General features: G+C 41.0%; 2 protein-coding genes and 1 pseudogene across 2 annotated transcripts; 1 reads left to right on the forward strand and 2 right to left on the reverse strand.

Annotated features, from left to right (window-relative positions):
• Positions 1–1,391: 1,391 nt before the first annotated feature.
• On the reverse strand, positions 1,392–7,808 carry LOC118095596 (vomeronasal type-2 receptor 26-like). Its single transcript, XM_088654820.1, has 5 exons — positions 7,729–7,808; positions 7,002–7,293; positions 4,145–5,017; positions 2,339–2,566; positions 1,392–1,454 (listed from the first exon to the last, which is right to left on the reverse strand). The coding sequence occupies exons 1-5, from the start codon at positions 7,806–7,808 to the stop codon at positions 1,392–1,394; spliced, it is 1,536 nt and encodes a 511-aa protein (XP_088510946.1).
• Positions 7,809–10,670: 2,862 nt separating this feature from the next.
• On the reverse strand, positions 10,671–11,570 carry LOC118095597 (vomeronasal type-2 receptor 26-like). The gene has a single exon (XM_060281340.2). The coding sequence runs from the start codon at positions 11,568–11,570 to the stop codon at positions 10,671–10,673; it is 900 nt and encodes a 299-aa protein (XP_060137323.2).
• Positions 11,571–16,357: 4,787 nt separating this feature from the next.
• LOC148684073 (uncharacterized) lies at positions 16,358–17,979 on the forward strand (annotated as a pseudogene).
• The last annotated feature ends 7,760 nt before the right edge of the window (positions 17,980–25,739 follow it).

The raw sequence follows: 25,739 nt of genomic DNA on the forward strand, positions 1-25,739 counted from the left end.
ACCCCAGAGGACAGGATCACATTTCAAAATGACCTTAACCGATTAGACAACTGGGCCAAAGCAAACAAGATGAATTTTAACAAGGAGAAATATAAAGTACTACACTTGGGCAAAAAAAGAAAGAAAGAAAAAGAAAGGCACAAATACAGGATGGGAGACACCTCGCTTGAGAGCAGTACATGTGAAAAGGATCTAGGAGTCTTGGTAGACCACAAACTTGACACGAGTCAACAGTGTGGTGCAGCAGCTAAAAAAGCCAATGCAATTCTGGGCTGCATCAATAGGAGTATAGCATCTAGATCAGGGGTCCCCAGACTTACCGCGCAGCGGGCCGGTGCCCGCAGCGCCGACCGCGCGGCGGGCCGGAGGGCAGGGGAGTGCGCGTGCAGTGGGCCGGAGGGCGGGGGAGTGCGCGCCCGTTCGCATGCGCACACGCACACGGTCGGGGGGAAAAATCGCCGAAAATCGCTTGTGCGCATGCGTATGGGCCTCCCCTGACCCGGAAGTGCATCGGAAATGACCTCTTCTGGGTCGGGAGAGGCCCATGCGCATGCGCACAAAGGATTTTCGGCGATTTTTTGCCGATTTTTAAGATCGTCGCCGCGCCGCGCACTGTAAGAGCGGGCGGCGGCAGCGGGCGGCGGGGGTCGTTGCGGGCCGGATTGGGAGGCCGATTGGGCCGCATCCGGCCCGGGGGCCGTAGTTTGGGTACCCCTGATCTAGATGAAGGGAAGTAATAGTACCACCGTATTTTGCTCTGGTCAGACCTCACCTGGAGTACTGTGTCCAGTTCTGGGCACCGCAGTTCAAGAAGGATACTGACAAGCTGGAAAGTGTCCAGAAGAGGGCAACCAAAATGGTCAAAGGCCTGGAAACGATGCCTTATGAGTAACAGCTTAGGGAGCTGGGTATATTTAGCCTGGAGAAGGGAAGATTAAGGGGTGATATGATAGCCATGTTCAAATATATAAAAGGATGTCATATAGAGGAGGGAGAAAGGTTGTTTTCTGCTGCTCCAGAGAAGTGGACACGGAGCAATGGATTCAAACTACAAGAAAGAAGATTCCCCCTAAACATTAGGAAGAACTCCCTGACTGTAAGAGCTGTTTGGCAGTGGAATTTGCTACCAAGGAGTGTGATGGAGTCTCCTTCTTTGTTGGTCTTTAAGCAGAGGCTTGACATATATATGTCAAGAATGCTTTGATGATGTTTCCTGCTTGGCAGGGGGTTGGACTGGATGGCCCTTGTGGTCTCTTCCAACTCTATGACTCTATGATTCTATGATAAAATATGTTATTTATTGTGACTCAAAGAGATGGAAATTAAAGGTACCCCGTTACAGTGGTTCTGTTCCTACTTGCAGGGTCACTCTAGGAAACTTTGATTTCCCTTTAGGACCCATTCTGTCCTTTGTTGCCATTCATCATCTGTATGAAACTCTCCGGAATCATATCCTAGGATCCAGAACACAGTGTCATCTGTCTGCTGATGATCTGCGGCTCTATTCCCCCATTCCATTGGAGAAAGAGGTGGTGAAGGTATTGGACAGGTGTCTGGACAGAGTGATGGATTGGATGGGGGCTGAATCCTGCTAAGAGGGAAACGCTTTGGGAATGTGGTTCCTACTCCTGACCTGTTGTGGGAGAGGTTGCACTCCCTCTGAGGCCAGGAGTTCTTACGTCTGGGACTACTCACCACTAGAGTCTTAAGTGGCTTCTGTGGCTAGGAGGGGTGACTTCCACCTTAAACCTGTTCACCAGCTACAACTGCTCCTAGATGTATGCACCCTGAAATTAGCATCACACAAACTCAGGCAGATTTTAATGTTCCTTCTCAGCCCAAACTTAGTCTTCAATCTAATGCAACTAACTGAAGATTTGCCTCAGGGATTCCACAAACAGGAATGTTGGCCAATGCTGGAGTCTCTGATGAGTTGTTCTTCCTTCTTAGTGTGAGATGTCTTCTGTGCCTGTTGATTTTTTTGGTATTGTGGCTGATTTTAAAAAAATGTACTGATAGATCTTACAGTACTTCTTATAGGACAATGTTTTCTCCTAGATGGTTTATAGGTGTAAAATAAAAATACGGCGAATTTCAGTCTCACATGCAATATATTATCATGTATGCAGTCAAACACGCAGGGCCTTAGAAGATGATGGTGGAAACATAGAGGAAAAATTAAAGTAGTATTCATGTAGATTGAAATCTTCTTATTTTAAGAAAATATTTTCAGTAGGAATATCAAAGTTAATAATGTCTTAAGTTCTTTTGTTACATCCCATATTGTGGATAACCACAAATTATGGCATTTCAGGGACTATGCATTTACTTCCCATACCTGAGTGAAGACTCTGTGCCATTTGATTCCATCTTCATTAATGGTGAGCTCTTTGCCAGGAGGGGCCTGAGGATCCAGCCTTCCCACTTTGACTCTGATGTATGATCTATTTGGGAAAGTGACCAAGTTGGTAATATCAAAGCCAGCTGCTAACTCTCCATTTTCATTTAATGTAATTTCATCCTCAGCACTGTTGTTGAATGAGATTCTCTGCAGGAATGAGTGGAGCTAAGTGGAAAGAGAATCAAAAAGTCTATAGTCTGATTAAGATTGTTGGATCGCATCCCTAGATGGAATCAATTCCTTTTCCTCTAGGAGTTAAACACTTCAGTTCACAATGGAGAGCATCTATATTTCAGTTGCACATACAAGAAGAGTAGGAAACCATGAATCAGTCTCAATTGAACAGCCAAGAGACTTTCATAAAGAAATGTTGAGGAGAGTTAAGCCTATAGACCTGCTTGCTTGGAATCAGCCTATGTCAAGACCCAAGAAAGGGAAGGAATTTGAGAAGTCATGTAAGAGAAGAGATGGGAGCTCATGCTTTCAAAACTTTGGAAGGCAACATGAGAACGTCTTACTGGACCTTTCCTTAGTTTACAGAGTGCATTTGTGCAAGGTTGGATGTTGGATGCAGAGGAGTGGTAGGAAGCAGAAGCTGGGGAAACCCAAAGGGACACCCCTAGGAATGGAGGCTCAGAGCCAGGGGATTGGTGGCGGGATGACAAGGAGTGTTCAGTGGGAGAAGAGGGAGCTGACTGGGAGGAGGAGGTGTCAGAAACTGAAGAGGCAACAGGGTTAAGGGAGCAGGAAGAGGCAGACAGCAATCTAGGCTCAGAGGTAGAAGAGTAGGATAGAGAGAAAGAGGGTCTAGAGCAGGGGTCAGCAAACTTTTTTAGCAGGGGGCCGGTCCACTGTCCCTCAGACCTTGTGGGGAGCTGGACTATATTTTGAAAAAAAATTTGAACGAATTCTTATGCCCCACAAATAACCCAGAGATGCATTTTAAATAAAAGGACACATTCTACTAATGTAAAAATACCAGGCAGGCCCCACAAATAACCCAGAGATGCAGAGGATACATTCTACTCATTGAAGAACATGCTGATTTCCGGACCATCCGCGAGCTGGACTGAGAAGGCGTTTGGGCTGCATCCGACCCCCAGGCCTTAGTTTGGAGAACCCTGGTCTAGAGACATTGATCAAACATTTTGCTAACATCTTCTGGGGACAAGTGGTAAGGCCAGGTTTGGCTTAAGGGCCCAGAAACCCCTTGTGGTGGGCAGACAGGGAAATATGAGGATTTGGGGAAGGGCCTTCCAGGATGTGCCCAAGCAGCAGCAGCTCCCTGATTGACTGCTCTTCTGTTTTCTCTTGGACAGGATGAGGATCCCCACAGAAGCCAGTGCCTGGGGTTTGGGGTCCTGGTTGTGATCCCTCAGAATTATGTGCCCGGGGCCATGCATTCCTGGCCCCCAACCTTCCACCACTGGGAGATTGGACAGGATAAGGAGAAAGAGACAATTGTGGAGGAATTTGGAGAGAAAACAGAGGGGTTTGCAGTGTGGAGCAGGTGGTTGTCACAGATTCACATATGTTTAGTTGTTGGTAGACCTTTGCTTGTGAAAGTCTATTCCATCTAAAGTCAGTTTAGTATAATTATAGGAAATATTATATTTCTCAGCTTTTAAATTTACTTAAGGTTTATTTTAAATTTCTTAAGTTTTATTGCTTTATTGATGATTAAATGGCTACTCACATAATGTATCAATGCAGTAAATACAAAGCCTTAAGTGGAAAATATACCTGCCAAGGTTCTACAAATTGAGGAGAGAGTTTTCCCATAGCCTCTCTTCTTTTGCTGATTGTTCCAGCCAATTGCTTGCTATTTAAGGCATGTGCCAAAGCATAGACAGCATTATAGATACTGTAGCTGTGGCTGGTCATGCTCATTTCAAAAAATGGTGCAGGAAGGCTCTCCAGCATCTCCTCTCCAGTGCACTTCTTTTTTGAGCGAGTGGAATTTGAAAGTGAACAGATGAATGCATCTTCCCAAAAATCTTTGATAAAACCATCTGTCTCTTCCCAATGAGGACTTATACTCTGAATAAAGTCTTTAAAGTTGTGAATCTCCCTGAAGTGAATTGCAAAGGATATAGCACCATGGAACATTCGTATATTAATATCAATAATTTTTTGAAGGCTATATAATATGAAATTAATTTGGGCAGTTGTAATCCATACTTTTCCTTCAAGTGACTTCTCTTGAGGAAATAGTAGCTGAGTTACCGCCATTAAACTTAAAGCATTTGACAACCATATAATAAATCTACTTTCTCCATATACAAGAACTGCATTGGCTTTGTAGCTTGCTAAAGTTGAAAACAATACCCTTTTGTCTATCATTTCTAGTTTGTTACTGTTATAATTTATATTGAATTCCACTCTTTCTGTGAATGCCGAACAGATTCCATTCCGGAAAAACATTTTTTCAATTGTCTGTAAGAAACGTTCCCCCGCTTCGTTAGCTGGAGTGATGAGCCCAACCCATTTCCATCCGAAATGCAGAAGTAACAGGATAATTCCGCGATACTGAAGGTCTTCATTGGGGACCATGCGGTAAAAGGAAGGGAACTTGGTTCCATCATTTATGGCGGGTTCAAATAAACCATATGAAATCTGGAAAATCAAAAGCCAAAGGTTTCAAAGTAGAAACAAGAACTCAAGATATTCCAATTTATTTAGATATAAACACACACACACCCCACAAATATATTGAATATATATAGAATTTGGGAAGCAGGTGGCGCTGTGGGTTAAACCACAGAGTCTAGGGCTTGCTGATCAGAAGGTCGGCGGTTCGAATCCCTGCAACGGGGTGAGCTCCCATTGCTTAGTACCAGCTCCTGCCCACCTAGCAGTTCGAAGCACATCAAAAAGCAAGTAGATAAATAGGGACCGCTCCGGTGGGAAGGTAAACGGCGTTTCCGTGCACTGCTCTGATTCGCCAGAAGCAGCTTTGTCATGCTGGCCAAATGACCCAGAAGCTGTCTGCGGACAAACGCCGGCTTCCTTGGCCTATAGAGCGAGATGAGTGCCGCAACCTCAGAGTCGGACACGACTGGACCTGATGGTCAGGGGCCCCTTTGCCTTTATCTTTACCTATATCCTAAGTTTACCAATTTTAGGGGCAGCACCAACCCCAACTTATATAGTAAAACACAGAAAATCTTCCTCAATGTTTCCTGTAGATATTTATTGTTATTATTTATATGACCTTAAAGCTGAAATAAACTGATTTGTTTTGTTATTATTATAGCATCATCACAGCTTCATTCCTGTACATATTGATTGTATCCAGGAATAGGGGAGCATTTATCATGGCTCATGTTAATATACAAAGTGGATGATTAAACAAAACTCCAAGATGGAAGTGGAGTAATAGAAATTGTTGATCATGTACTTTTGGTCTGTAACCTTTATAGTGATTGTAGGGGGAGGTTGATTCTCTATCTACTAAGAACTCTCTTGGAAAGATTTCCTGGGAAATCCTGAAGATCTCCATTAGATTGTACATGCTATTCTTCTCTGAGCACAATCAACCAAATCATATAAAATATCATTAAAATGCAAAATACTGTACCAGCATTAATTAAAACAACTAAAATGATTTCCAGCAATGCAGCAGAATAGCACAAGAGTGACAGCACTATGTATATAACACTGAATTGACAGATGACAAATGAACAATAGCAAGAAAACAGTGTTTTCAATCAGCCTCTTAAAATGAACAATGTTGATTAACAGGAAGGTAGCCGTATTGGTCTGGGTCGAAGTAAAATAAAAAAATTCCTTCAGTAGCACCTTAAAGACCAACTAAGTTTTTATTTTGGTATGAGCTTTTGTGTGCATGCACACTTCTTCAGATGTTGATTAACATCATACTTTGGGAAAGGACTATCTTGATTTTTAAGTGGAAGAACATTTATAGTTAATGTGTTCTCAGTTATTTTTGCCTATGAAGGTAAACGTAAAGATGAAAGGACCCCTGACCATTGGGTCCAATCGGGACCCACTCTGGGGTTGCGGCGCTCATCTCGCATTATTGGCTGAGGGAGCCGGCATACAGGTTCCAGATCATGTGGCCAGCATGACAAAGTCGCTTCTGGCGAACCAGAGCGGCACACGGAAATGCTGTTTACTCCCCGCCAGAGCGGTACCTATTTATCTACTTGCAGTTGGATGTGCTTTCGAACTGCTAGGTTGGCAGGAGCTGGGACCGAGCAACAGGAGTTCACCCCATTGTGGGGATTTGAACCGCCGACCTTCTGATTGACAAGCCCTAGCCTCTGTGGTTTAACCCACACATTGCCACCCACGTCCTATGAAGCCAAAGTCAAAATCACATATTGAGTAGCTCACAGGAAGCCAGTGCAGAGTTTCAGGACTGATATATATGAACCAGTCAAGGTGCCTCCTTTACAAACTTGAAATCTTCTATTAACTATATTAAACACAAATTGCCCTTCTTACACACACATTGTTTTATATGTATATTATGCCCCGTTTACATTGTCCATTTTCCTACTCCATATCTATGAATCAGTAGATTCCTAATGCAAGCAAAGCATGAAATCTCTGTTTTTCAAAGGCCATATCCTACCTGTGGAATCTTGAAAAGACCTAAAACATTTGCCATGCACCAGGAAGTATCAGAGCTAAGTCCCCCAATGACTCCTATTACGTTTTTGTGGATGCCACACCTGTAGTTGGGAACAAAGTGATGTGATTTAAAGATCAGGTCCAGAGTGTTTCGGTAGGTCATCTTGGAATCATAATAGCTGTCATAGATGTGGAACCCGAGAGAGACATTGGGCAACATCCTGGGATTCTCGTTGATCTCATCAACAGCAAACACCAAAGCAAGGATGTGCTGGTAGAACTTTGTCACCACCCTGCAAATGAAGTGAGATTTTATTTGATGGGAAAATTAAACAGCGCACAGAATCTAGATATGAGAGATTCACCTGCCTGCTTGTTTTTTTCAGCAACTCATGTTTGTTTTCGCCACCTTGAAAATTTGGGTATCATCAAAAAAGTTCAGTAACATAATACTTGGCTATATGCTTTTCCTATTCTTTATGCTGTCACTTTTCTGTTTCACCTACTCTCTTTTCTATTTCTCTTTACACAATTAGACTCAAAAAAGCTTATTGTCCATTGAAATTATGCACATAGCCTATATGCACAGAGATTTCTAAAAAAATCTCTCCACATAGTTTAAAAATAAAGTTCTAAACCTATCCCCCCTTCAAATCAATCAAAGTTATTTTCAGTCTGATATAGCATATTAGGAATAATTAAAATAATATTAATTACTGGTTACTTACAGTGGAGTATCAATGGAGTCCCGGGAAGGGTTTTTCTTGAAGGAAACCTTGGGGACTATATAATACATATGAGATGCCATTGCACCAATGACCAGGTCACCTGGCTCATACCACTCGTGTGGAACATGGACAGGATTATTAGTTGTGCATTTAACACTTTGTACTTGGGACACCAGATTGGGGAGCAGCAGGAGCAACATCCTGATGGCAAATTCCCTTGTCTGCATGGACTCCCCTGGTTCTCTCTAGAGCATTCCTACTCTCCTCCACTTGATCTGAACAAGACAAATTGGGTGGCAGCTGACTCTGTCAATTTCGCACTTTAAGGGACACGTATCCACCTTATTGGTAACTTGAACACTGTCACAACAGAATGCCTTGGATGCCAAATAAGATACAGTGATTTGATATGAAAGAAGGAAACTGATAACTGATAAGTAACAGAGCCCAGCCTAGTTTTCTATGGAGCACTGAGGAGCTTATAATCATTTCAGGCTTGCTTGTTGATTCTTTTTCTCAACTGTGGCATCAGGAGGTTCCATCAGGTGGATTGATTATTGTAATTTTCACAATGATAGGGGAGAGAATAACTTGTGCAGTGTTTTTGTATTCTAAGGCGCATCAGCAGTTGGGGATTTGCCAACATATGATATTATTATTTTTAAAATATATTTTTAATAGATTTCCCAATATTGTTCCAATAGAAGCCTCATTATAACAATACCAATTTTATCTAATTAATGCAATTATGAATGCCAATAATTCAAATGTCAAATTATATGATTTAATTAAACTAGCCCCTTTTATGCTAGATTTGATGGCTTCATTCTTCTTCATTATTTCTGTGTTCCACTATGTTAATAATTTCCATTACATTCAATGCAGTCTTGTGATTTCAATTTGTGTTGGCATATTAGATGATTTATATAAAATTTCAAGTGAGGAATTCTAAATGTATTCCTTATTCTTTCCTGCGTGATAGGCTTCCCCCATAATGTTTTCCCGTCCATATTAGCTATTGTGTCCTTCATTGCTACAACTGTTAATGGTTCCCATCATGCCCTGGGAGAAGCGGTTATCCCACAGTTTCCAAAAGTCACTCCATCACTTTGACCTGTGCTTCTGCTTCCAGTAAAAAAGCAGTGTTCACCATTCCCCCCCCCCCCAGCCTAGGAGGAATGGTCTCAACCCAGACTGCAGATAGTTAATCCAAACAATTCTATTCCTGCAGCTGGTAGACCGGAAGCTGTATCTGCCAATGTAATTATATCTGTCACAGCACAAAATCATAGGTAAGGAATGAACCTACAAGGTCATCTAATTCACTCCTTGCTATGGCAGGATATCTAGAGTTGAGCTGACTCCATCCTTTTCCCGCTTCCTAATTTGGGAGATCCTCCACTCTCCCACCTATGTAACCCTGATCAGACATGGGTGCCATCACCCTAACTGAATTGTGGCAGAAATTATGGAGAGCATCCAAGCCTTATCAAGATGTGGAGACTGTGGGTAATAGCATGAGTAGACTTTAGAAACAGCACATCTGTATTCTCTGAAGCCATTTGGCATGCTTGAGATATTCTTTGCCACAACATTTTCGATCTGGTTAGAAGTGTAATTCAGAAGACTAAAAGTCTTGTCCTATTAGGGTTAGTAATATCCAATGTGTTTCCCTCCAGATATTGTTTCATATTTTTGCTACTTTTCCTTTTAAAAACTAATTTGAAAAAGAGAGAGGAAAAATGTCTTTTTTAAAGTTCTCCTTTTATTCCCCAGCTGCCTGGTGTGAGAGCGATAAAGAATGTAGAGCCCTCAACTATTTCACAATGTGTGTTCCTTCTGGTATCCTGTGTTGTCTTCAACATGATTTTGCAGATTAAATGAAATATTTGATAAGAGACTTTTTATGTGGCTTAGGACCCTCGTACCTACGGGAGCGCCTCTCCTGCTATGTTCTGAGGAGGACCCTAATGTCCACAAATATCAACATTTTGGAGATCCCTATCCATAAGGTGGTTAGACTGGTCTCAACTAGGGCCAGGGCTTTTTCAGTACTGCCCCCGACTTGGTGGAACGCTCTCTGCGGGATGTGATATCTTTCCAGAGGGCCTGCAAGATGGAGCTGTTCCACCTGCCGTTTGGGCTGGACTCAGTCTGGCCCCTATGTTTTTCCTCCATTATGGTTTTGATTTGGGCTATTTTAAAATAAGGCTGCATTTTTTTTATTTAAAAAATAAACAAACTGTATTTTAACCTGTATTTTAATTAATTGTCTGACAGTTTTGCTATAACCGTAAGAATCTATTTTATTCAAAGTAGAGTAATACATATCAGAGGTGTATAGAGTGTTAGGGGGTGGAGAGTAACTCAAGCGGGTAACAAGTCATGCTCCTTCTGGATAGTTTGTCTACCTCTGATCCCCACCCTGCACTCAGCTATCACCTGTGGGATCCTAGAAGCTCTCAAGATGCAACAGGATCCACACCCCAGAAAAACAGATTCAACTGGCTGCCTAAACCAGGTGAGGGCAGCCAATGGGCCTCAAATCCTCGGTGAGTTAGGAAATTTCTCTTCATGCAAAGACAGGATCTGACAGATTGAGTGGATGAGAGTGAAAGTGGGTCCAATGCTCAAAAAGGTAGCTACTGCAGGTACTGCAGAGAGAAATGAGGGGCAGATGGGTCTCGTAAACCTAGGAAGGGAGCCCATCTCGGAGAAGGAAAGTTTGAACTTAAACCACCATTGCTTTACACCTGTACTCATTCGTGAAAAAGGCTTTGGGAGTAGACCCTGAAGAAAAATTTGTACCCCTTGCCTTCAGGACATAAAAAAAAGGTAAGGAGCAAACTATACAAAGATTCAGAGCAGGGACCCGGAAAGTGATTCCAGCCAGCAAGTCCATGTATTCTCAGACCCAACAGAATCACAAATTCCACTGTCATTTATAGCTTTCTTTGTGTTAGCTGCTCTCTGTTGTTCAGGTCAGGCCTCACCACAATAATGTAGCATTTTGGTGTGAAAATGCAAGCCAATAACCCAGCACCAGAGGCAAAGATGGAGAAGATCTCCACAGCCACCATGTATTTTCCTCTGGTGCTCAGGTAGGTTGGAATGAAGGAGAGCCAAACGCTGCAGAAGACCAGCATGCTGAAGGTGATGAACTTGGCTTCGTTGAAAGTGTCAGGCAACTTCCTGGCTAGGAAGGCCACCATGAAGCTGACAGTGGCCAAAAAGCCCATGTAGCCCAAAACACAATAGAACATGAGGACTGACCCTTCATTACAAAGAAATATGATTTCTTCTGTCATTGAGTGCATGTCCACATCTGGGAATGGGGAAGAGGTTGTCAGCCAGAGGACACAGATCCCTACTTGAACAATGGAGCAGGAAAAGACAATGGAATAAGCCAGTTCTTTTCCTACCCATTTCCTCATATTGGTTCCTGGTTTGGTAGCCATGAATGCCAAAACCACCAATATGGTTTTGGCTAATATGCTGGAGAGGGCCACAGAGAAGACAATGCCAAAAGCAGTTTGTCTGAGACGGCAGGTCACCTTATTAGGTTTTCCAATGAACAACAAAGAAGAGAGGAAACACAAGAGGAGGGAGATAAGGAGACCATAGGTGAGGCTTCGGTTGTTGGCTTTGACTATGGCTGTATTGCGATGCTTAATGAAGATGCCAAGCACCAGAATTGTGATCAGAGAGAATAAAAGTGCAGAGGAAGTTGAAACAATGGCCAGGGTTTCATCCAAGGCTAGGAAGTTTGGAATCTTAGGAATGCATAGATCCTGGTCATTGTTTGGATACTGATCTGCTGGGCAACTGATACATGTTTCCATGTCTGAAAACAAAGAAAAAATGCATGACAATTTGAAGCAACCAAAAGTATTCTTAATAATTTCCTCATCAATAATCCATCTAGCATAGTTTTTTATCTACCTAAAAAGGTTTAAGAACTTCAAACCCAAATGATTTTAACCTAGAGGCATCAAAAATAAACCTGATGAATCAAATCTGGAATTTTCTACTTGGAGGGCATCAGCTCTTATAGTCCCCCTGCTTTTTCTTAGTACCAAATTAACTGTACAGCAGATTAAGAAATAAATTACAGCTGAAATCTTAGGAGCTCAGAAAGGCACGTTTAACGAGATTTTCACCCTCTTGTCAAACAACCTAATTCTTAGAGTAGAAAGCACCACTTCTAGCCCACACCAATTTTGTAGAATTTGGAGATAAAATATATTAGCTTCCACTTAAAAAAGAAATCTTCAAGATGTTTTAAAGATAAAAATATATTGATGCTATCTATGAACAATGAGAACAACACATCTGTTAATTTAAACCTTCTCTCAATAGTAGTAGTAGTAGTAGTAGTATTAATAATAATAATTTAAGCCTTCTCTCCTGCAGCAGTTTAATGTCAACAATATTCACAGGAGCCCAGAGCTTTTGCATTATCTTAAGATGTCATCTCCAACCTTTCTCATTTGAAATCATTCCTTCTGGACATGGATCACAATCATAGCAGCAAAACTTCTCCCCCTCCTTCTTTTTCTTCCCGTAACCAGGAAGGCAGTTGGAATTACATACAGAACGTGGTGGCACCTATACAAAGAGATAGGAAGAGTTTAATATTGAGATCTTGTTTTGGGGAATTTATCAAATATCCAATATCAGGTGATTTAACAGTAAATAGGAGGACTAATAGCGTGAAATGATTCATATGTACACAATTGACACATACAGTGTGGTAAAAAGCTGCTGTTCTAAGCATCATACAAACACATCAAAATTTCAATATTCATACCTGGACCTTACAGCTGTCTTAGAATTCGGTGTAATTTCACCCCTGGCTTTGAATTTTGATGGAGTCACCACCTAACGGCATTTGCTTCAAGGAGTTCAAGTGGTGTTTTTTTGTGGTGGCTCAAGGAATTAAAGGTAAGCCATTATAGTGGTTCTTCTCCTACCTGCAGGGTCAGTACAAGAAACTAGAACTAGGAGAGCCAGTGTGGTGTTGTGGTTAAGAGCGGTAGACTCGTAATCTGTGGAACCGGGTTTGCGTCTCCGCTCCTCCACATGCAGCTGCTGGGTGACCTTGGGCTAGTAACACTTCTTTGAGGTATCTCAGCCCCAGTCACCTCACAGAGTGTTTGTTGTGGAGGAAGAAGGGAAAGGAGAATGTTAGCCACTTTGAGACTCCTTCGGGCAGTGATAAAGTGGGATATCAAATCCAAACCCCTCCCCCTCCTCCTCCTCTTCTTCTTCTTCAAAATCATTCAATGAATTTTGGGTTGTGGTTTCCTGTCCACATCCTGTCTCAGAGAGAAATGCTTTGGGTGGGCGGTTCCTATGCCTGACCTGTTCTGGGAGGAGTTGCATTCTGTTTGAAGCAAGAGGTCTGGGAGCACTCCTCTATTCCAACTCATCACTAGCATCTGAACTGGTTTCACGTGCTAGTGAATTTCAAAATTAATAATGAATGAAGTACTTTTGTTGCATCCCATATTGTGGATAACCACAAATTTATCGTGAAATTATATTGGGGGAAACTGGGTATTAAGAGTGCTAACATAAATCATATACCCCAGTGTGACGATCACCCAAATTTAGGGACAGCATAGAAGGAGTTAAAGGGATTAGCCAGTTAGAACCCTAGTGGGCAGGTTTAGGAGGACTGTGTAAACCCACCCGAGGAACATGACCGAGGAACAATATAAAGATTTTGAGGCATTCAAGCAGCTGGTTGCAGGAGGTTTGAGGAGGTGTGGTTGAGAGAGTCGGAGGGTGAGGCAGAGGTAGAGAGGTAACTGGAAGGGAGAGAGAGTTTGGAACTGTTATTGATTATAAGCTATAGGTATAGGCCAGTATAGGAACTGTTATGAAAGGTAATAAGAACTAATCTCTTGGAAACCACATGCATATGTACTAAATCTAAATAAACATAGTTTGTTCCAACATTATCCCTGACTGGAGTGAGTGGAGAGATTACCAGACATATACTGGTTGGTGGCCGCAGAATTAAAACGTGGTTAGTGCAGGTACCAACAGACCGTGAAACGTCTGGGGGTTCTGTGCAGGTTGAGGTAACCGCCACAAAAGTGGTGGCACAGCGGTGGGATCTGAAAGTCCAGTGACTGGAGTGGAAGTAGCAATACACCTGGAAAGGGGAGAGGGTAAATCTGGAAAGTGGATTAGCCGACCCTAGGGTATAATTGTGGAAGCTCCTGGTAGCCGTGAGTCTGAGGGAGAATTTAAGAACTAGTGATCTCAAAACTGTTCTGGCGGAAGGGTTTAGGCTGTGGTCAGAAGAAGTATGCTGGGCGAAGTTAGAGTAAGAACTTTAGGTGTGACTTTTGGATCATAGTTTTGGAGAGCCTTGCCTGAGCGAATAGTCGGAGAGAAAAGTTCTTTTCTTTGATAAACTTATTGAACCACTATCGCTACAAAAATGCCACCCAAAAAGACTAAGCCCCTTGTGAGGGAAACCTCTATTGAAAGTTATGAGGAGGAAAATGGGAATCTGCAAAGGGAAGAAAACATAATTGTAACCCCACCAGAGGGAGGGATTCCTAAAAGCTCAGAGGATTTTGAAAGTTGGAAACTAGTACAAGAATATAAAATGAGGGAGATAGAAATGAAATTAAAAGCTGAGAAAGAAATGGAGGAGAAAAAATTGAAAGCTGAACAAGAAATGAGAGGAAAGGAGATGCAGTTTCAATTAGAGATGAGGAGATTGGAATTAACTGCAATGGAAAATCAGAATAATAGTAACAACACTAATGGCAAACATCAGTGAAAATAGATTTAAAATGATTCCCTGAATATAAAGATAAAGATAGCCCAGAAGCCTTTATAATTTCGTTTGAAAGGGCGTGTCAGGACTTCCAAGTTAAGGAGGAAGATAAAATGTTGATCCTGAGGGCAAGAATTAGTGGTCCTTTAGTGGAGATCTATTCACAAATGACCGAGGAACAATATAAAGATTTTGAGGCATTCAAGCAGCTAGTTTACACCAGATTCAGAATCACCTCAGAAAAATTGAGAAGGAAATTCAGAAACATAACAAAAGTGCATGAGGAGACTTTTGCGCAATTAGGTGCAAAAATTACAAATTTTCTTAATAAATGGTTAGAGCAGGAGGGTGCTGACTCCGTGTCAAAAATTAAAGAAGTAATAGCTCTGGAACAGTTATATGAAACCATAAACGACCATTTAAAATATTTAATAAAAGAAAGACAGCCCAAGACCATCACAGAAGCTGCCCGGCTGGGGGCTGAAATCAATGAAATTAGAGACCATGTGTATGACGGACCCAGATATGGGTGGAAGAACTGGGACCACAATAAAAATAAAAATGCCCCAAATCAAGGGAAAGTTACCTCAGACCCCACTAAGAGAAATTATCCCACAGACAAGGCTCACATGAGAAGGCATCCCTACCATCAGGGATTGCTGAGGGAAGAATTAATAAACCCAGTAATGTAGAATGGAAGCGAGAGCTGGACCATAAAGAAGGCTGATCGCCGAAGAATTGATGCTTTTGAATTATGGTGCTGGAGGAGACTCTTGAGAGTCCCATGGACTGCAAGAAGATCAAACCTATCCATTCTTAAGGAAATCAGCCCTGAGTGCTCACTGGAAGGACAGATCGTGAAGCTGAGGCTCCAATACTTTGGCCACCTCATGAGAATAGAAGAATCCTTGGAAAAGATTGTTGGGAAACATTGAGGGCACTAGGAGAAGGGGACGACAGAGGACGAGATGGTTGGACAGTGTTCTTGAAGCTACGAACATGAGTTTGACCAAACTGTGGGAGGCAATGCAAGACAGGAGTGCCTGGCATGCTATGGTCCATGGGGTCACGAAGAGTCGGACACGACTAAACGACTAAACAACAACAATGTAGAATACCAAGAACTAGTTTGCTGGACTTGCAGAAAGAGAGGTCACAGGCTCAATGCTGGGAAGAAAAAGGAAAAGAAAAGATATTTAGTAACGCCACTCTGTAGAAAACATTTTGTGTCCAGGCTGTAGAGCAGGGCCCAACTGACCCAGCTGCCAGGGAAACCGACAGGCACACAACTAGGCCGGAGCCTGCTGAGGTAGTTGAGGCCAGGGTTCTACATTGTTATACCATCCAGCAATAAGAACATTTATTAAGAAAAACTGGGGGAAACATTTGGGTAGAGGGGAAAAGATACCGTGGGTTAAAGGATACAGGGTCACAGATAACAATAATTCACCCTGATATCGTGAAAGAGGAGGCCATTATTCCTGGGAAAACCCTAAAGATAAAGGGAATTTCAAAACATCCTGAGGTATTACCGATGGCGGAGGTTAATATTAAATATAAGGACAGGTCAGGACAGTGTCAAGTAGCGATATCTGAAGAGATTCCCACTGCAGTCATTATCGGTTGGGATATTATAGATAATATTCAGAGTGCTTTAACAGTCAGCAGAGCACAAGGCAAGCTACAGTTGCCCAGTCCTGAACCAATTTATACAGTTACTGAGGTAAGTAGTAAAGGAGAACAGCTGAGAGGGAGTTTGCCTGAGAAGACAAAAGACACTTTTTATTTCCACTGACTTATGGACAAACCCCAAGCTTAGCAGAGAAACAAATGGTGGATTTAGAATTAAAACAGTATTTTGAGGCGGCAGAGGCAAATAAAACTTTAACCCCTGAGAGCCCAGAACGGGGTTGTTTGAGCCAAGGCCTGTTAAAGAGGAAAGTCCTAGATACACCATCCAGAAAGGGAAAAGAGACTTTTCTAGTACCTTTTATTAAAAACCAAGCACCTAGTTTGATTAAAAATCAAAATGAAGACGCTGATCTGCTGACAAATGATTCAGTTTTAAATTCTTATTACAGTGTTACAGCATCCAATGAGGTGGAAAAGCAAAATGTGAAGATAGAAAAGGCAAAGGGTGACCTGAATGATGTTTGTAATTCAAAACCCAATAAATTAAAATCTGTTTTCCAAATTCATTCTGATGTCCCAATATTACAGACTGAGAACAGCAGAAATGATAGGCACCATATAAGCTATCAGTCATCTAAGGTTTCTGCTAATACAGGACTTCATGACTTAAAGTGGCTAAGCAAACCAGCTCAGATTATCTAAAGGAACTAGAAGTGCCAAAGAAGAATGTGTTTTTATTTGATAATGGGAATGAGCAGAAGTCATCAGAGCAAGTTTTAGAATTATTGTGGGAAGCCACTAGTCTTTGGAGCACAAGTGGTAATGATGCCGATAACAGCAACACATGTTATCAAGTCTGTGGGAATGAAGGAAAAACTAGTTTGAGTCCAGTTGCAGTGAAGAAAGATAAAAAGGCCAAATTAGTAATAGGAAATATTTCCAGGTTAGAGATTGGCCCTTACCTCGTAGGACCCACACAAAAACTTTCTAATGTCCCACAGTTGCCAAGGAACCGAATGGGTAGGACAATTTTCTCATTCCATGTGACTGTTACCATTATAACAGTACGTGTGAACAAGGGCTGCTCCAGTATTGCTGACAAACCCAGAGGGACACAGGTTAACAATGTTCCAAGGAAACTCAATGGGGCAAGTTCAGTGCCTGAAAACTGGACCACTTCTGTAACTGACTCAACAAATCTCTCAAATACATGTCTGGGTGATCATACTAAGCAGTGGCAGAAGGACCTGTACCATGTAAACCAAGTACAAAATATTGGCAGTTTTAATCAAGTGCCAGTTGAGAAAACAGAGTATTAATTCAGGAAGACCACTAGTAATCAAGACCGAGGCCTGAACCATAAAAATAGAAAGGCAAGTCACCTTTCAAGAACAAATGTAACATTGGGGGAAAGCGAGACTCCATCTAACGTCCTGTTGCAGACAGCAAAACAGCTGAATGAAAAGTCAACCCTTGAGAGTCACCTCTCTAAGTGTTTCGCACAGTCTGAAGCTGAACAGAAAAGCGGAAAGTGTCCTTGAGAAGAAATGGCGAGAGGAAAGCATCTTTCGACCAACAGTGACAAAAGGCTTTTGATTGTGTGGATGTTCCAGTGGGTGACACAGTACACTGGGAGCCGAACCTTGGCTTCAGGTATCAACCAGTCACCTTTGATGCAGCTGAGATCGAGGAAGAACTGCCGTAAGGTGAGGAGATGGGACAAATTGCTACAGGACTTTAAGAAACGGAAAAGGATCCATGAAATTTCTTGTCAATACCTTATCCAGACGGCCGGAAGGAGAAGAAAACATGGACAGTAAATAAACTCCTGAAATGTGTATATATGAATTCATAAGTTGTAACAAAAGTTATGTATAAGTATATGCTTTTTGGTGTTTGCACACGTGAAAGTAAGTTGGATAGTTATTAAGATTGAGTGAAAGAAAGAAAAAACACACAAATAAATGTTTAATATGTTTAGAATTGCACCAAGCAGTTTGATCAGGAGGTCACTTGGCAAAGTAACCCTCCTGAATCAAAATTTCTAAAGGGGGAAGGTATGTGACGATCACCCAAATTTAGGGACAGCATAGAAGGAGTTAAAGGGATTAAAGGTTTGAGGAGGTGTGGTTGAGAGAGTCGGAGGGTGAGGCAGAGGTAGAGAGGTAACTGGAAGGGAGAGAGAGTTTGGAACTGTTATTGATTATAAGCTAAAGGTATAGGCCGGTATAGGAACTGTTATGAAAGGAAATAAGAACTAATCTTTTGGAAACCACATGTATATGTACTAAATCTAAATAAAGATAGTTTATTCCAATGCCATCCCTGACTGGAGTGAGTGGAGAGATTACCAGACATATACTGGTTGGTGGCAGCGGAATTAAAACGTGGTTGGTGCAGGTACCAACGGACCGTGAAACGTCTGGGGGTTCTGTGCAGGTTGAGGTAACCGCCACACCCAGTTTCCCAGTGGCCCTTCAAAGTATGCTTCACGCAGAGTTTATAGAAAAACAAAATACACAAAGTTGACTTGGCTAAAATACACCACCAAGAGTTTAAAGATTTTTCCCAACCTAGCAAGAAACCCCTGACTAGCAGTATACCGTTTAAAGTATACAGAAGAATTTAACAGAAAAACAAACTGACTCAGAAGAGATTTTAAACTAAAGATAAACGCTCTCTCTCCCAACAACTTTACATACCCACATTCCAACCCTTCAACCCTCCCACCATACTACCACACAAAATGCTTTCCAACAGAGCCTTATATACATGGAGTAGAGCCCATGCCTGTGAGCAATTAAACAGAAATTACCAGCACCTGTTTTTCTTAAACAGACAGTATTGACATTAGACCAGATCAAAAGCAACTTTGATTATTCAAGAAACCCAACAGAATTATGGGTTTTCAGGGACTGTGCATTTAATTCCCATACCTTAGTGAAGCGCCTGTGCCATCTGATTCTATCTTCATTAATGGTGAGCTCTTTGCCCAGAGGGGCCTGAGGATCCAACCTTCCCACTTTGACCCTGACGTAGGAATTATTTGGGAAAGTGACCAAGTTGGTAATATCAAGGCCAGCTGCTAACTCTCCATATTCATTTAATGTAATTTCATCCCCAGCACTGTTGTTGAAAGAGATTCTCTGCAGGAATGAGTGGAGCTAAGTGGAACGAGAATCAAAGTTAAACACTTCAGTTCACAAAACAATATTCAAAAAATCGGAAGGCAACATGAGAATGTCTGATTGGACCTTTTCTTAGTTTATAGAGTGGACTTGAGCATGGTATCATGGACTTGCTGGATACAGTGGAGTGGTAGGAAACAGAAGTTGGGGAAACCCAAAGGGACACCCCAGTTCAGAGCCAGGGGATTGGTGGTAACATGACAAGGAGTGTTCAGTGGGAGAAGAGGGAGCAGACTGGGAGGTGGAGGTGTCAGAAACAGAAGAGGAAAGAGGGTTAAGGGGGAAGGAAGAGGCTGTGACAGACTGCAATCCAGACTTAGAGGCACAAGAGGAGAAAAGCAGGGTCCAGAGTCAGTGATCACACAGTTGCTAGCCTCTTGTGGGGACCTACCAGTGAGGCCTCAGGGCCCAGAAACCCCTAGTGGTGAGCAGACAGGGAAAGATGAGGATTTTGGGATTTGGCCTTGCAGGATGTGCCCAGGTAGTGGCAGCTCCCTGATGGGCTGCTCTTCTGTTTTCTCTTGGGTATGAGGATCTCTGCAAAAGGCAGTGCCTGGCGTTGGGGTCCTGGTTGTGCTCCCTCAGAATTAAGGGCCTGGGGCCATGGATTCCAGCCTCCAATCTTACACCGCTGGGTAACTGGACTGGTAAGAGAGACAGAGAGATTTGGGGAGGGATATGGGGAGAAAACGGAGGGGTTTGCAGCGTGGAGAAGATGGTTGGCAAAGCTGCAGTTACCTGTAGTTGTTGGTATACTTTTGCTTATGAAAGTCTGTGTCATCTGAAGTCTGTTTAGTATCATTATAGGATATAATCTAATTCCCATTTATGTTAGGATAAAATTTCTTAAGGTTTATTTTTAATTTCTTAAGTTTTATTCCTTTATTTCTTTACTGATGATTAAATGCCAACTCACATAATGTATCAATGCAGTGAATGCTTTGTAAGAGGGAACAATACCTGCCAAGGATCTACATACTGAGGAGAGAGTTTCCCCCCGGAATCTCTTATTTTGCGGATTGCTCCAGCCAATTGCTTGCTATTTAAGGCATGTGCCAAAGCATAAACAGCATTATAGATACTATAGCTATGGCCGGTCATGCTCATTTCAAAAAAACGGTGCCGGGAGGCTCTCCAGCATCTCCTCTCCAGTGCACATGTTTGTTGAGAGAGTGGCATTTGAAAGTGAACAACTGAATGCATCTTCCCAGAAACCTTTGATAAAACCATCTGTCTCTGTCCAATGTGGATGTATACTCTGAAGAAAGTCTTTAAAGTTTTGAATCTCTTTGGAGTGAATTGCAAAGGATACAGCACCTTGGAACATTCGTATATTAACATTAATTTGTTTTTGAAGGCTATATAATATGAAATCAATTTGGGTAGCTGTAATCCATACTTTTGCTTCATGTGACGCCTTTCGATGAAATAGTAGCTGACTTAACTCCATTGTCTTTATAGCAACTGACAACCATATAATAAATCTACTTTCTCCATATACAAGAACTGCATTGGCTCTGCTGGTTGTTAAAGTTGGGAAGAAAAACCATGAGTCATCCAGCATTTCTAGTTTGTTACTGTTATAATTTATATTGAATTTCAGTCTTTCTGTGAATGCCGAACAGATTCCATTCTGGAAAATCATTTTCTCGATTGTCTGTAAGAAACGTTCCCCTGCTTCATTAGCTGGAGTGATGAGCCCAACCCATTTCCACCTGAAATGCAGAAGTAACTGGATAATTCCCTGATACTGAAGATCTTCATTGGGAACCATGCGGTAAAAGGAAGGGAACTTGGTTCCATCATTTATGGCGGGTTCAAATAAACCATATGAAATCTGGAAAAAGCAAAAGCCAATTTTTTCCATGTGGAAACAAGATCTCATTATATTCCAATTTATTTAAATATAAACACACACACACACACACACACACACACACACACACAAATATTGAATATATATTGAATCTATTATCCAAAGTTTACCAAGTTTAGGGACAGCACCAACCCCAACTTGGGCTCATGTTAATATACAAAGTGTATGATTAAACAAAACTCCAAGATGGAAGTGGAGTGATAGAAATTGTTGATCATGTACTTTTGCTCTGTAACCTTTATAGTGATTGTAGGGGGAGGTTGATTCTCTATCTACTAAGAACTCTCTTGGGACGATTTTCTGGGAAATCCTGAAGATTTGCACTAAATACTATATGCTATTCTTCTCTGAGCACGATAAACCAAATCATATAAAATATCATTAAAATTCAAAATACTGTACCAGCACTAATTAAAACAACTAAAATGAAATCCAGCAATGCAGTAGAATAGCACAAGAGTGACAGCACTATGTATATAACATTCTGAAATGACAGGTGACAAATGAACTTCACCAAGAAAACAGTGTTTTCAATTAGCCTGTTAAAATGAACAGTGTTGATTAACATTATACTTTGGGAAATGATTTTTGAATGGAGGAACATTTATAGTTAATTTGTTCTCAGTTATTTTTGCCTATGAAGGTAAACGTAAAGATAAAAGGACCCCTGATCATTGGTTCCAGTCGTGACCCATTCTGGGGTTGCGGTGCTCATCTCGCATTATTGGCTGGGGGAGCCTGGGTCATGTGGCCAGCATGACAAAGCCGCTTCTGGCGAACCAGAGCGGCACACGGAAATGCTGTTTACTTTCCCACCAGAGCGGTACCTATTTATCTACTTGCACTTTGACGTGCTTTCGAACTGCTAGGTTGGCAGGAGCTGGGACCAAGCAACAGGAGTTCACCCTGTCTTGGGGATTCGAACCGGCGACCTTCTGATTGGCAAACCCTAGGCTCTGTGGTTTAACCCACAACGCCACCCGTGTCCTATGAAGCCAATGTCAAAATCACATATTGAGTAGCTCCCAGGAAGCCAGTTCAGAATTTACAGTACTAGGTGCCTCCTTTACAAACTTGGCAGCTTTACTGAAATATTCTATTAAATATATTAAACACAAATTGCCCTTCTTACACACACATTGTTTTTTATGTATATTATGCCCCTTTTACATTGTCCCTTTTCCTACTCCATCTATATGAATCAGTAGATTCCTAATGCAAGCAAAGCATGAAATCTCTGTTTTTCAAAAGCCATATTCTACCTGTGGAATCTTGAAAAGACCTAAGACGTTTGCCATGCACCAGGAAGTATCAGAGCTAAGTCCCCCAATGACTCCTATTACGTTTTTGTGGATGCCACACCTGTAGTTGGGAACAAAGTGATGTGATTTAAAGATCAGGTCCAGAGTGTTTCGGTAGGTCATCTTGGAATCATAATAGCTGTCATAGATGTGGAACCCGAGAGAGACATTGGGCAACATCCTGGGATTCTCGTTGATCTCATCAACAGCAAACACCAAAGCAAGTATGTGCTGGTAGAACTTTGTCACCACCCTGGAAATGAAATGAGATTTTGTTTGATGTGAAAATTAAACAGTGCACAGAATCTAGATGTGAGAGATTCACCTGCCTGCCTTTGAAGAGAGAATGAAGCCTGCAAAGTTTATTTATTTATTCAGGCAATCTAAGAATACTGTGTCATTAAAAAAGCCTGTTGCACATTTCTACTGTTTTTTTTCCAGCAACCCATGTTTGTTTTCACCACCTTGAAAATTTGGGTATCATCAAAAAAGTTCAGTAACATAATACTTGTAACATAATATATGCTTTTCCTTTTTTTATACCATCTCTTTTTGCTCTCTCCTACTCTCTTTTCTCTCTTTACACAAAATAAAAAAAATTCCTTCAGTAGCACCTTAAAGACCAACTAAGTTTTTATTTTTTTATTTTTTAGTTGGTCTTTAAGGTGCTACTGAAGGAATTTTTTTATTTTGCTTCGACTCAGACCAACATGGCTACCTACCTGTAACTAACTCTCTTTACACAATTAGACTCAAAAAAGCTTATTGTCCATTGACATTATGCACATAGCCTATATGCACAGAGATTTCTAAAAACATCTCTCCACATATTTTAAAAATAAAGTTCTAAAGCTATCCCCCCTTCAAATCAATGAAAGTTTTTTCAGTCAGATACAGCATATAAGGAATAATTAAAATAATATTAATTACTGGTTACTTACAGTGGAGTATCAATGAAGTCCTGGGAAGGGTGTTTCTTGAAGAATAATTCAGGGACTATGTAATACATATGAGATGCCATTGCACCAATGACCAGGTCACCTGGCTCATGCCACTCGTGTGGAACATGGACAGGATTATTAGTTGTGCATTTAACACTTTGTACTTGGGACACCAGATTGGGGAGCAGCAGAAGCAGCAGGAGCAACATCCTGATGGCAAATTCCATTTTCTGCATGGACTCCCCTGCTTCCCTCTAGAGCATTATTACTCTCCTCCACCTGATCTGAACAAGACAAATTGGGTGGCAGCTGACTCTGTCAATTAGGCACTTTAAGGGACACGTATCCACCTTATTGGTAACTTGAACACTGTCACAACAGAATGCCTAACAAGATACAGAGATTTGATATGAAAGAGGGAAACTGATAACTGATAAGTAACAGAGCCCAGCCTAGTAGTCTGTGGAGCACTGAGGGGCTTATAAACATTTCAGGCTTGCTTGTTGATTCTTTTTTTTCTACTGTGGCATCAGGAGGTTCTGTCAGGTAGATTGATTATTGTAATTTTTATAATGATAGGGGAGAGAATCGTTTGTGCAGTGTTTTTGGATTCTATGGTGCATCAGCAGTAGGGGATTTGCCAAAATATAACTATTATTATTTTAAAAAATTTTTTTTATAGATTTCCCAAAATTGTTCCAATAGCAGCCTCATTTTAACAATTCCAATTTTATCTAATTAATGCAATTATGAATGCCAATTATTTAAATCTCAAATTATATTATTTAATTAAACTGCCCCCTTTTCATAATCCTTTAAGATGATATTCCCGTTCTTGTCTTCTGTCACTTCTCTGTAGGTTGGCCAGGGTTTTTTCTTGTTAAGTTTTAGTGTAGAGTTGGCCTCTACTGGGGATACCCATCCGTGTGTTTTATCTATAATTTTCTCTTTGGTTCGTTCCTAAACCTCCAGTAGGGCTTTCCTTATAAGATGGTTCTTGAACCCTTTATGCATTTGGACTTTCCCATATATCAGGTAGCCATGCCACCCGAATATTTTTCCCCAACCCTCTAGACTCAAATTTCCGTATCTTTTAGGAGCTGCCTCATAATACCTTCTCAGGTCTGGAAGTGCAAATCCTCCAGATTCTTTTGATTTCATCAAATTTTCCATTTTTATTCTGGCTTTTCCACCCTGCCAGATGAAATCAGCTAAATCCTTTTGCCAGTCCTTGAAATGTCTCATTCTTATAATTATTCGGATGTTTTGAAAGAGGAATATCAATTTCGGTAACACCATCATTTTAATCATTGAAACTCTCCCCCATATTGACAATTTTAATTTGTTCCATTTTCCCATGCTTTCCTTAATTTCTTTCCATTTTTAAATATAATTATCTTTAAGCAAATTTTTATTTTTATTCGTAATCCAAATTCTCAAATAATTAACCTTTTTTCTATTTTTATTCCTGTTATCTTGCCTAAATCCTCCTTATCTTTTTCACTCATATTTTTACCAACATTTTAGATTTATCTTTGTTTAATACAAATCCACATACTCTGCCGAATTTTTTTCATTTTAATTAATGCTTTTAAAATACTTTCTTTAGATTTTTCTGTAATTATGATCAAATTGTCAGCGAATGCTTTAGCTTTATAATATATTACAACTCAAAACAACAGGGATAAGTTGGCTGGAATTTTTTCAATTGAAAGCGACATATGAAAAAAGATATAAAAACTAGGGGAATTGGAATTAAAATAACTAAATTTGAAAAAGAAGTACTTTTAAATAATGAAAAGATAATTGTATAGAATATTAGAAAATACAGATGCAGAGGAAGATATAAAGGGAAGATGGATGTTAAAATGGGAACAAGACCTGGGGTATGAAATAACATATGAAAATTGGGGGAAATTCTGGACAAAGGACATAAACTTTACTGCCTGTTTCGCGCTAAGAGAAAATTACATGAAGATGCACTATAGATGGTACATGGTACCGAAAAAATTGGCAAAAATGAATAATTCGCTTAGTAACAAATGTTGGAGGTGCAACAGCACAATTGGTAGTTTCATTCACATATGGTGGACATGTCCAATTATTAATTTTTTGGGGGAATTAATTCATGAAGAGATTAAAAATTTACTAAAAACATCCTTTGTTAAAAAAGCAGAAATGTATTTATTAGGCATTTTACATAACAACATACCCGGTGAAAAAGTGAATATTTTCATGTATGCATCAACAGCTGCAAGATTGTTAACAGCGAAT

This window comes from Zootoca vivipara, chromosome 12, assembly GCF_965207765.1.
Source record: "Zootoca vivipara chromosome 12, rZooViv2.hap1.1, whole genome shotgun sequence".
Classification (NCBI taxonomy): Eukaryota; Metazoa; Chordata; class Lepidosauria; order Squamata; family Lacertidae; genus Zootoca; species Zootoca vivipara.